Source organism: Haliotis asinina, chromosome 15 (assembly GCF_037392515.1).
Source record: "Haliotis asinina isolate JCU_RB_2024 chromosome 15, JCU_Hal_asi_v2, whole genome shotgun sequence".
Classification (NCBI taxonomy): domain Eukaryota; kingdom Metazoa; phylum Mollusca; class Gastropoda; order Lepetellida; family Haliotidae; genus Haliotis; species Haliotis asinina.
In genome coordinates, this window is record NC_090294.1 from 7,782,066 (window position 1) to 7,795,780 (window position 13,715).

A 13,715-nucleotide genomic window follows, 5' to 3' on the forward strand; every position below is an offset into this window, starting at 1 on the left:
TACAGATGGCACTCTCAGATTGTTAACATTAGTTAAGTGTATACAGATGACACTCTCAGGTTATTAATATTAGCCACGTGTATATAGATGACACTCTCAGATTGTTAACATTAGATAAGTGTATACAGTTACACTTACAGATTGTTAACATTAGCCAAGTGTATACAGCTGACACACCCAGGTTGTTAACTGTAGCTAAGTGTCTACAGATGTCTTTCATATTGCTAACTCTAGCAAAGTGTATACACATGACGCCCCCAAATTGTTAACATTAGTTATGTGTGTAGTGATGGCGCTCTCATCTTCTTAACATTAGCTAAATGAATGCTTATGCACTTCAAGGTTGAGAGCGTTAGCTTAGAGTATATAGATCACACCTTCGTCAATATCAACGATTATCGCGATAAGTAACCTTGAAACACTATCAGGGAAAAACAGGACCTACTATTACAGATGGCTGCCTTTCGTAAAGCACGCAACTCTCTACAGCAATTACAGATACCTTAGCGACTGGATCATCTGACGATTGATCGGGTCAGACGAGAGTTTAGAAGCATTCATATTTGAGGTTTTCGTGATTGAATACACGGTAGACAAAGAAATATATCACTCGGATAGGAGGTTCTGCATTCTTTATTGTAAAACTGATTTCAATTCGGTTTGATGTCTATAATAGTTTATTTGTTACTAACGTGCAATAAACATAAATGCATACTGATGATGTCACTGATATACGCATAGGTGTCGTTTATTTTAGCCAGTACTTCAGACTATCTAAACAAGGTGACACAGTAAAACCATCACAAACACGTAGACGAATACAGCGATGCTAGTGGCTTTATTAGTTAGAGCACGATCAAGTCTGTCCGTACACTTCCGGGAGGTCGATTTCCTCAGAAAACAGCTTGACACTACAGAGGACTAGTATAGATCCTTGTTGACTAATTGCGGAGTTTACACCATCTGCTGCAGCATTTCGTGGATACTGCCGTCACGTGTGCACGTCTTCTATAAAGTCAATGGGCAATGACGCGCACGTTTCCCCTCCTTGTGCTCCTGTAGTTGGCGTAGCAGCAGAGCTGACGATGTCGTCGGGTCCGTGTGTTTCATCGTGGTCAGTTGTACATGGCGTCGTGTTCCAGTGCTGGAGGCTCCCGCTACCGAACACGAGGTAGATCAGGCCGCCGAACATGTAGATTGCTGCAGTTACAACGAAGAGAATTTCCCAGTTTCCCTGATATTCCTGGAATGTAAAATATTGCTGGGGAGATACATTCAGTTACAAATAGGAAGATTGGTTATAATTGAATTGCGGACATGTGGTGCCAGTTTCACCCGAGCTGAATGCGAGACTGGTGCAGCTGATTACTCTTACAGCGCCACTGCTGCTGGCTAAAACAAATGAGACACAATGTTATTTTTCAAATGAAAGCGGAAGTTTTCCTCTAAAAGTTATGCTTTCTGTCGAGTACAGGATCAGATAAACAATTTAGTGTAAAATTGGCTTGAATTTTTTACCTAGAAGTCCACTTATTTATGTCAGGAAAGAATTACGTTAAGTGAAGTGGCCGACCCGAAATTGGTGCCGCAATTTTCTGTTTGGAGTTGCCTCAATGATCCGCTGATCCCTAGTTGCCATCTCGTGCGTCAACAACTTGACCGGAGTTAAATTAAGACTGGTTTCAAACAGCCTATGTTTGTCTTAATAGCGGGATCATGTGGTCAGACTAGATAACGTGGTTGACACGTGTCATCGTATTAATTGTTTTAGATCTATTATCACACTACTGATCACTGAATTGTTTAGTCCAGCCTCAAGTATTTACAGATCGCGGTCACATAGCTGGAATATTGCCGCTTGCTGCGTTAGTTAACAAACAGTAACAATAACAACGTGTCATCGGTGCAAGATAAATCAACATGAAGCGACAGGTCGTTATGTATAACAATCAACTCCCAAAGCGGCGTTTAAACTAATTCAGTCTTGGTGCAATAAAAATTGTCACTACCATCTGTTACTTTCAACTAATTCGATATCTTTTTCATACATCCATCAAGATTAACGGCATTTGAAATGCAACAAATGTTTCTCAAAAATAGCTTTACTGATACAGCGCTGGGGGGTTCTTAATCAATGGTTTTGAGAAGGACACCAGTTTATGGACAACAATACCGGTGGCATTAACGAATGTCTCAGGGGGAGTGAGTGAGTTACAATTTATCGTCACGTCGGCAATATTTCAGCCAAATCGTGACGAGAACAATTAATTGATACAAAATAATTAATAGTAAACCGTGAAAAACACTGTCAAAGAAGTAGCGTAAAATGACTCGATTATCACAGATTTAGAACTAGTACTTAGATTTAGAGCAGTTTAATTATAGCTCATAATACAAGGTATAAATGGTTATCTATTGCCAACAAATGAAGGCAGATCACCTTACTAAGGACCTTGGGGACTGACAGTACATTTGCTTGGACCCCAGCCAGATTTATCCCATCCCTACAGTCGTTAGTAATTCAAACACATCTAGCTACACATTATGAATACGCATACACTACGATTAAAACCAGGAGGAAGTTTTAATGTACTTTGACTGTTTTGAAACTTACGTATCCTCTCAGGAGGACAGTAATTTTACAGCACTTTAACCCCTCTCAGGAGGACAGTAATTTTACAGTACTTTAACCCCTCTCAGGTGGACAGTAATTTTACAGTACTTTAACCCCTCTCCAAGATTTACAGGAGGAAAGGAAACGTGAAATCAGATCTGGGGACCCAGTTAATGAAAACGATATTTGTGAAATAACGCAGGAACACGCCAGAAGTACAATTGACATATTGCAGCATACACGCCACTATCACATAACTTACCACGTCAATACTTTCGCCAATAGCTGCGCTGCCCAGGAGGACAAAAGCCGATGCGATGGTGCTGGAAATACCGAAGACAATGCCAGCATGTTGTGGTGAGATGTCGATGACGTTGACGACGTAACCACCAGAGTAGACGCAGCCGGTGAGGGACGCGCCCATGATGAGGAGGGTGAGCTTGATTGTTGACTGGTAGGAGGGTAAGAAACCAGCGACGATGAGGACCAGTGCTGGGATGAGTTCACCTGAAACGACATAGTGATGGTCTATGTCTATATTAAATATTATACTATGTCTAAATTAAATCATAATACACAGCATTGAGGTGTCCATGTGCTTTATGAAAAAACGTTGTTGAAATCTGACGGTATATCTATGGAAGTCGTCAAATATGTTTTAATTAAACTCACATTTGAATATTTAAGACATTGCCTCAAATGTAAGTTTTTTGGGTTGTAAGGATTTTGAGACAGCATATCTTGATAGGTTCTGTCTTTCGTTTCGACTGATGGAATAAGTGCTTGCATTCTTGTTTGCCTTATCAATTCACCACTAAGGAAAGACATATTCCCTGGTATTGGAAGTGTTTTATTAGCATACCTTATTAACTATTTCTATTTAAAAACAATAAAATTGTAGTTATTATGATAATGTTCATCATGCCTAATGCATTACACGTGTATTAATAAGTATGACATCGTGGTATAAACCGTTTAATCACCCTCACCACGGTAGTTATTTAAATAAACTCTTCTCGGACAAAGCCACCCAGAGTTTTTTTTAAACAATCACCCTGTAAAGATGATTAACCTGTGCCTAACCTACTACCTGTAGGATAGTTATGAAATCCCGAGGGTATAAGGTCCCTTGTACGACATCCATATCATATGATACATTAAGTTTAAGGGACCGTGGTAGTTTCCAACGACTTGATTTCACATAGAAGAAACTAACTCTTCTGTTAATAGTTGGATAATATACTACTCATAAAAAGAAACGCATAGCTGAAAATAGTTATCGGTTTATACACTTAAGGTTCAGTAATACGTACGTACAGGGCAGTCATCAAGAAAAACCTAAATAAACATTAACGCTCCAATGCTGCAAGAAACTGTACGTGACAAATGACAAGTGTTCCAAGGTCATGGTCGCGGAACAGTCAGTATCTTGTGTGGTCACCATTGGCATCAATGGTTGCTTGGCATCGGCGTCCCATAGACTGGACCAGATTCCGGATGAAGTGCCTGGGAATGAGTTGGTACTCTTCCCTAAACGCCACAAACAGAGCAGGTAACGTTCCGTGGCTGAGGGTCATGCTGTCGCACACGACGAACCAACTAATGTACAATAGGGTTAAGATCCGGTGATCGTGAGGTTCAATCAAGAACCTGAACGTTGTTCTGGGCAAGGAAATCCCTGGCTATTCTTGCTGTATGCGGCAGAGCGTTATCATGCTGAAAAATGACGTTCTGGTGGTTCATGAAAGGAAAGACATGAGGCCTGATGATTTCGTCACGGTAACGCCGAGCTGTCACATTGCCCTGGACCTGAATGAGATCTGTCCTGCCACTGTATGAGATGCCTGCCCAAACCCTGACACCTCACCGCCAAATCTGTCCACTTCCTGTACACAGTTTGCAGTGTAGCGTTCGTTACGACGTCGATATACACGTGCTCTTCCCTGTCGCAGCATGTAACGTGACTCATCACTGATGATAACAGTTCTCCACCTTTGCAATAGCCATGGGAGATGTTGGGAACACCACTGTCTGCGTTGTTGCCGATGTTGACGTGTAAGGACATGTCCTCTCAAAGGTCTACTGGAACAAATACCAGCCTGACGTAAGCGGTTCCTCACAGTCTGAGCAGAAATTGTTCTCAGTCTTAGCACTACCGATGTTGTGGAGGATGATGTGGTGAACCTGTTCCGCAAATGTCGGAGCCGAATAAACCTGTCCTGAGCGGGCGTGGTCACACGGGGTCGACCTGACCTAGGGCGATCACGTGTTGACCCTTCCTGTTGGTATCGATGCCAGAGTCCTGTTATGGTACTCTGTGACCCATCCAGTTGCCTTGCAATCGCAGACTGAGGCTCCCAGCCTCCAAATGACCAATCGCGTTGTTCCGCTGAGCCTCAGTAAGTCTAGGCATGACTTTAACTCCAAATTTAAGATTGTCAACTCTCGCAAGAGCATTGACACCCCCCCCCCCCCCCCCCCCCCCCCCGACTTTTATTGGAAATGATGCATAGAACGTGCGTGCAAACAGAAACAAATGCACGTTCCATGCATCATTTCCAATATTGAGGAATGCAGATTTTGGTGCGTTTTGGGCGAGTTGTCCTCAATGACAATGGATTCAAACTCGCAAATATTTGCAGACAGCGTTCACCATATATACTGATTACATAGACACCAGTGATTCAAATTCGAAAAGTTACATGGGAAAATACTACCTATGCGTTTCTTTTTATTGTGTACTTTATGGAGCATCGTCACCGCCCAGACGCTAAGCAAACTGAAAAGTCAGTAACCAAAAAGTCCTGAATCTATTACGAAAATGTCAATATTAAAGTCAAATTGATTACTTTATGCTCTGTTGTACTTTCTTACCTTCACTATCACAAACTTTCTTCTTCATGAACAACGGCGATCTCTTTCGTACGTGTGCAGTGGAAACATACATTCAGGGTACCTAGCCACAGCAGCATGTATACCACTGTACCCAACTGCATTCTGCATGTATACCAGGACCCTGAACTGCATGCAGCATGTGTACAACGTCACATGACTGCACGCAGCATTTATACATCATATGACTGTATGCAGCATTTATACAGCGTCACATGACAGCATTCAGCATTTATACATCATATGACTGTATGCAGCATTTATACAGCGTCAGAGGACAGCATGCAGCATTTATACATCATATGACTGAATGCAGCAATCATACAGCGTCAGAGGACAGCATGCAGCATGTATACACTGCCTGAGCTAGATGCAGCGGTGATGGATGTATGAAAGCAAAGAAATGTTGAAACATACCTATCGAGTTGAATATCTTCCTGATAGATGTCGTGGACAGGTTGTCGGTGGAGCGGATATGGTCAGCAATGTGCCCGGTCAACAAAATGACCACAATTAGTCCCAAATATGGAGTGACTTGCAGGATATTCTGGAAAAAAAAAACTATAATCAATCAATAACGAGCCCGGAATCGAACATTGACAGGCAAATCACAGAACGAGATAGAAGATCTATGTAGACATATGCGACACATTAGACCTTTTTACTTCCGAGGTGACAACCGTAGCACCACGCCTCCAACACCTGGTACATTTCACCCCAATCTCACCAACAATTAACCCCTAGCACCCGAACCTTACCTCCATCCTACACCCAACAGCACCCGCCCAATCCTACCTTGACCCCTCCAGCACCTGACAACCTATCTCAGTTTGCCCAAACTCTGCTCCAAATTGTCAATACTCTATCCTAACCTAGATTAACATGTCAATATTGACTATTGTGTTGATGTAAATGTGCACGTACCTTATTTGTCTCGTCAGTGATGACACGTTGTATGTAGGAGGATGTACACGACAGATACACGTAGCTCCCAAAAGCGCCACAAGTGTGGCTCGCTAGAATGGCCCACAACGGAAATGACGTCAGCATGCCACGCCAAGGGACCGTATCGCCATTCTAAAAACAGACCACAAGGTACACGTTTTTGAAGATCCTTGTTGCCATAAATGAACACAACTGTTCTGTATTCCAAACAAGAAGTCACGAGTTCATCTACCATGAATTTCGAAAAAGATCCAATTGTAACGGAGAGCTTTACAGCATGTAGATAATATAGAAATGCACTTCTTGAATTAAATTCCTGTTTATGACAATTATTTAATCAGATAGACAACCCTGTTTTGAATAACACCAAACATTTTATTACGTTAGAATCCTAGTATTATACTTCCTAAATGAAAGGCAGATCCGTTTATGTGTGACTAATTAAGTTATTGATCTGTTTCACTATAATTGAATGACATTGCACGGTTTCACAAGCTGTCAAAGACTGACGCTGGAATACCTGTACTAGACACAATCCCCGATTCCTCTGACTCCCGGTAATGAAATCCTTCTCTTCAACGGATATCCGGGTGTTAACGGCTGGAGTATCAGTGATCAACACTATGCAGATGATTACCATCAGCAAGCTTAAATTTCCTGGAATATTTAAACGAGGTTGTAACGTTGCCGACCCACCACTCACAAACCGGATTCAATCCTTCACATAAGTAGATCGTATCTTGGCAGCATTATTAGAAGCTAAATACGTGAATGAGTCGGTTAGTATTTCCCGTCTTCAAACATTATGTCAATAGGTTGAGGTATATGTTCAGTGCCCGCGCGCCCACGCGCGTGCGTGCGTGTGTGTGTTTTAGGCACGGTATTTTTGCCACCTTGCTGATCACGTTCAGCGAAAACTGGTCGACTCTGCAGTGTAAATTCAAGTGAACCATGTTTGATGTACTGTACAAGATCATTTCACTTTTATATAAACTGTAAAAGTTCTTCACACATTATATCACGTTGCGTGGATGTGTTACACGATAAGTGTGTATGCTATTTATATTCTATGACATGGTTGATATATTGTTTACCTTGAATATAGAATAAACCTGGCCAAGAACCTTCACACCAGTGCTTGCAGAAAAGAGTGATGAACATTGACCCAATGACGCCAATTTGCGAACCTAGAATGTAGATTTATTGCATCAATATGCACGATAATGTTGAACTTAGAGCTTCTGAAGAATGTGCAGCATCAACAAACTTTGATTACTGTGATAATTCAGTTATCTTTTACAAACGTCCAGCGAAATAAAGTATTTTAAACAAATTATTACACAAAATTAAAACAACTGTTGCTTTTCGACATTCTTGTGAGTTCACTGGTGCTTAGGCCAGCAGTATCTGTCACATACCCCAAGTCACCAAGTCTACTAGTCTACCCATAGTAAACAAGTCCTGAAAGTCGACCGGCTTCTTGATAAGGCGACCATCTAGCTATCAGAACCTGCATACATGTCCTTACTCACCACTGTAAGCAAGTCCTGCAAGTCGACCGGCTTCTTGAGAAGGCGACCATCTAGCTATCAGAACCTGCATACATGTCCTTACTCACCACTGTAAGCAAGTCCTGCAAGTCGACCGGCTTCTTGAGAAGGCGACCATCTAGCTTTCAGAACCTGTATACATGTCCTTACTCACCACTGTAAGCAAGTCCTGCAAGTCGACCGGTTTCTTGAGGAGGCGACCATCGAGCCAGGATTGTCTGTACAGCCGGCCACGTGGCGCCCTGTTGTTGTAATAAAGCAAGTCCTTATTATTCACGCCTACTCAAGGCTCATAACACACAATACAATGAGAAAATCGTTTTGCCTACAACAAAATCAAATTAACAGCGTTTTAAGTGCAAGCTATGTTTCGCTTAATTCTTTACAATGGTTGTATTGGCCCTGTGCCAGGGTGTTCTTAACCAAAGGCGTTGAGAAGGACCCGACTCCAAAGTGCCATTGACGAATGTTGAAGGAGGATAAGATATGTGAAATGAGATCAAGGGATCCAATTATCCGAACGATACTTTTAAAAAGGAAAAAGATGTTTGTGAAATAACAAGGTACTGTTTGCAGGAACTCATCACAAATACAGTAGACGTATTTGAGCATACACACTACAATACAATAAAACATAGGTTTGGGCTTTTATAGCGAAGACACATTTAACTTTCCGTATGGGCGCACACGCACTCATAAACGCACACACGCACACACGCACACACGCACACACGCACACACGCACACACACACGCCACACCTCACCTGGCTCAGTCCGAGTATGAACCGAGATGTTATGGCCAGGTCTGTGTTTGTTTCAAATGATAAAGGTGTCAGCAGGGTCACAAGCGCTGAAATAAACATGCACGTGCACAGAACGATCTTTCCACCATACTTCCAAGCCAACACGCCACTGGGCAGCTGAGTGATGACGTCACCCCACAGGAGAGAGTTGCCCAGCAACCGTTGTGTTCTTCCTCCATACTGTAAACAGATAAGAGTAACAAAGTAGCTGTTAGAATGCGAGAGGTATTTACATGTCTCATTTAGATAATTTAGATTCGAGCCATCGTAACGCAAGTGAGGCAATAAAATGATTTTATATGCCTGTCTAACTGGATATCCATCAGACAATCACTGGAGTTGGCCATTTTATGATCAATCCAGACGATATGTCTAAGCATTGTTATAGAAGTCTTTACCTGGTTCATACTTGAACAAGACAAACATGTTTAGCGCGTTTACGTTTCCTATCAGTTGCAGTTACTTAATTTGTATTAAGACTGAAACACCGTGACCTGGGTCAAACTTTCAGCCCTCATATTGACAAACATGAACTGTCATCATTTCTACTGGTCCCCACCACAGAAGCCTCCGAGTGGCAGACTTGCGAGAATGTAGAAGGCAGTCATCATCAAAATATCATTCTGTTCACAGAACACGCTGTTCGCCCTGTTACCTAACAAAAATGATGTTTTGCAAGAAGTACCACCTTAGTGATGCCTTCTGGACTAATGCTCCATTATGATGCCCCTTTTATTGTGTTTTCGCATACATTACAGGGGTTACAAACGTATCCACAACACACACGCACACGCACACGCACACGCACACGCACACGCACATGCCAACATACGGACATATTTCGTCATATACCTTGCATATGTGGGATCCGAGGCATCCGACAACTTCATTCGCTGCAGATGATATGTTATTCGAGTCTGTGGCATTTCTGACATCGCAGCTGTATGGTTCAATGGCGAATCTTAAAGTGTACATGTGGACAAATCCCAGGAAACAAATTAAAGATATCCCAAACCGACTGGAAGCACAATATGGGGCAGGAGCTGTAAGATACAAAATCATCATTCAACAATATTGTAGCCACCAATGTCGAGGTATGTATGCACCTTGATGATAAGGTACTGCGATCCACGTTTATAACGAACGTTATTCAACCACCAACCAGGGGATATTACCAACTGAATTTGTCGCCTCGGCCAATGCAATACGTTTGAGTCGAAATGCATATACTGAACTACTGTTACAACGAAGTGTTTAATCCTTTTCAGTTCATTATAACGGGAGTTTTTTTGGGTTTTTTGTAAGCATTGATATATAACATGTATATATTCAACTAATACATTAGCCAAGATTACTGAACGCTAAGCTCATGGATGTACAATAATTCAATCCTTTAAAGAGGCAAGTGTAGATAGCGAAACATCGGCACCAGGTATTCATATATTTTTTTAGAAATTATCAGAAATATTTTAGAAATAATAAAACTACTCACTGTTGGTCGGAGACTCGTGTCAGTCTAATAACACATCTAGTGAGTGAGTGAGTTTAGTTTTACGCCCCACTCAGCAATATTCCAGCTATATGGCGGCGGTCTGTAAACATTCGAGTATGGACCAGACAATCCAATGATCAACAACATGAGCATCGATCTGCGCGATTGGGAACCGATGACATGTGTCAACCAAGTCAGCAAGCCTGACCACCCGATCCCGTTAGTCGCCTCTTGCGACAAGCATAGTCGCCTTTTATGGCAAGCATGGGTTGCCGAAGGCCTATTCTACCCTTGGGCCTTCACGGGGAAATACAATGTCTAAATTACAATATATGTTCACTGAAAGTTGCAATGGGCTAATGTGTAATAGGATTGTCTCGTGGACTGGAAATGTTTACACGCCCTCCTTGTATCCAAGGGACTGAAGATGGCTTCAACTGTACCTACGGTTTACCTAATACCGTAAGCAGTGTAGACTTCTATCTCCGAAGTGTTAATGGCTACCCAGAAGCTTATAAAAGTGTTTGTACATCGTGAATCAAAACAATGTTTGTGATTACTTTCCAAACAGTTTGATCACCTAAGTAGTATACACATTCTTTAGGTATTTACAGAATATGACTGAAATGAATAGCGGTGTTAGCACCATGGTGTTGAACTCCTGACCGCAAGTCAATCAGACCAGCAATGTCAGATATTCCTCTCGACAGGAGATTGAAGGCATGGCTGGCGTGGACTTTGACGAACGGTGGTTGTGACTGGTGTTAACTTGATCTGCAGGGTTGTTCTGTCTTTAAAAACACGATTAAGTCTTTGTTCTGAAGTGATCAAAAGGAATTAACTTTCCACGTTCTAACCCAGAAGAGCATGTCGTTATTTATGGACGTATCACGCAGCTCATTTAATCCCAAAAGTACTGCTGTCCTTTCCAGGACTCATGCATTATATTTTATCATCATCCCAACCCACGTATGGAGGATGATTAAATGTCGCTAAGCATCATTTCTGTAGTCCTTTTCAGGGCATCTTCTAATTCCTCATATGGTATTCCTCAATGCCACGGCGTGTATCTCAGTATTGTATTACAGAATCGTGGACGATCAGCTCAAGGCTCAACACCAAGGCGAATTTGCTATTCCATTCATTACCGTAGATACATAAACACACCTGATGTCATTAGCTAATGTCATATCACATTATTCGTGTAATTGGTTTCCGGTAGCGTTCATGGTGTAAAATACACAGACATCTGTTAATTACATTTGTATTGATCAGGAATGTCTTGTCTTAAGGTTCACCGAATTATATCCCGTAAGTAAAAGCAAGATAAGATACAATGTGGCATAATCGTCAATATCGCTTTACTTTAGATAATATGTCCTACAGAAAAATAACTTCAATACATTGAACACTTTTGATGTATCATAGTACTGTCAACATCCGGTACGGCATAAGAGTGGACTATTGACTTGTTGGTTCTTCTGGCAAATAGGCTGGAACGTATTCAACCCCCTAAAACTAACAATATAGTAATGCTCATAATTATCATAACAACACTCACCTTGAGTTCCTCGCTGCTGTTCTCTAAAACGCCTAGCCATGTTTGTTTCTGTTGAGCCAGAGACAGACCGGCATTCAGACCAGCCAGGAATGGTTTCATGTGGGAGGTAATTAGGTTCCTGACATTGTACCTGTCATGTTCCTCCGAATGGCTCTCTCGGTGGAAAGATATGGGGTTTACATATTATTGTGTATGGCATTCTGCTCGCGTAAAAGAAATACATTAGTGGGGATTATTGCGATACATGATGCGTTAGCAGGCAGTCACCGACTAATCAATAACTCTCAAATGAAGTGACACCAAACCATAGGCCAAAAATAACTTTCCTTTTGTCGTTTTTTTTTTAAACCATTACAAGAGTATTAGATAAATGGTAAACAAATACACCAACACTGACATTAGATACATGTAATGAACATCAGTTGTGGGGGGAGATAGTGAAAGGTCATCCAAGTCTGGGTGTTCATCTCTATACGCCTAACAGATGGATCCCTGTATTGATCGACATCGCCATTGTGCTCCTGTCGGTAGTTTAGGTTACCTCATACTGTTTTTCGCTGTATGTAAACATAGATTAATTTTCTTGACGATTAAAAGTAGTTCAGTGACTTGTGGAACGACAGAAATCAACACGGAAATAAATTAAGAACTCATAGAAAATTTTAAAAGGACAGAGTACAGGAAAACTACGTATTCTCCCCCATGTCAGGTGACCAGCGAAAACTGATAGCTAAACTAAACATTCCCACTGTGTATAGAGGCTGGCAGATAATTCGACTACCGACACCTCTTGAATCCCGGTACTGTCCATTCTGTACAGATGTCATCGAAGACGAAGAACATTTGTTGATGGACTGTCCGATGTACACAGATATCAGATATGAACTTTTAACAGTGATCACCTAACTGGCAATTCCATAAAGTTTAACGCTAACGAAAAACTAATAAATATAAGGCACTGCCCTGAATAAAACATCTAGTCAACTGTCAACTAGATAATTATGTTCCAGAGAAGAAAAAGACTGTTAAAGATATGAACAATTAATATTGTTATATTTAGTGTAGAGTGTATTATGTATCTGTATGTGCGCGGGTGTGTGCACGTGTGAGTTCACGGGTGAGTGTGTGCAAGTGGCTGTAGGTATGTGTGTTTTGGTTTTGAAGGTGTGTATTTGTATGAGCAGATATGATTTCGGATATTGGTGTGTGTGTGCGTGCGCGCGCTTGTATGCACTGGTATGAGAGTGGCCGAAAGTATGTATCTGTAAATGTGGGTTTGGCTGTGTCGTAGGTGTATGTATATTTGGTCATGGTGATTCAACATGTGGATTCAACCGTGGATGTGGACGTGTGTTTTTTTTTGTGTGTTGGTTTGACTGTGGTAGTGGGTGTATATATTTGTACATGTGAGTACAACTGTGGTTGTATGTATTGTATGTGTAAGTGGAGAATGTGAATGCAAAGAATACCTACGCACGTTTTCTCTGTGTAGCACTGACACTATGTGTGTGTGCGCGCGTGTGTGTGTGTGTGCGTGTGTGTGTGCTCGTGTGTGTGTGCAAGTGTGCATTGTTTCGTGTCAAGTGCATAAATTTATGTAATTGTTTCAATCATTCTATCCATTGCACGTGTTTTAATGGTCATTAATTCTCTTATAACCTTTTGACAGCTTGTGCATGCACAGTTTCATACATTTATGTATACATTACTTCTATGTGCATGCAAATTTACATCTCTCTCCCCCTCTCTCCCTCTCTCTCTCTTTCTCTCTCTCCCTCTCTCTCCCTCTCTCTCCCTCTCCCTCTCTCTCCTATCCCTCTCTCCCTCTCTCTCTTTCTCTCTCTCCCTCTCTTTCTC

At 41.6% G+C, this 13,715-nt stretch overlaps 1 protein-coding gene across 1 annotated transcript; it reads right to left on the bottom strand.

Annotated features, from left to right (window-relative positions):
- Nucleotides 1–821: 821 nt before the first annotated feature.
- On the bottom strand, nucleotides 822–9,842 carry LOC137266158 (sialin-like). Its single transcript, XM_067801647.1, has 9 exons — nucleotides 9,658–9,842; nucleotides 8,767–8,985; nucleotides 8,156–8,243; nucleotides 7,546–7,638; nucleotides 6,972–7,108; nucleotides 6,431–6,583; nucleotides 5,924–6,053; nucleotides 2,877–3,121; nucleotides 822–1,243 (listed from the first exon to the last, which is right to left on the bottom strand). Exons 1-9 carry the CDS (start codon nucleotides 9,778–9,780, stop codon nucleotides 992–994), a joined length of 1,440 nt encoding a protein of 479 aa, XP_067657748.1. The 5' UTR covers nucleotides 9,781–9,842; the 3' UTR covers nucleotides 822–991.
- Nucleotides 9,843–13,715: the final 3,873 nt, after the last annotated feature.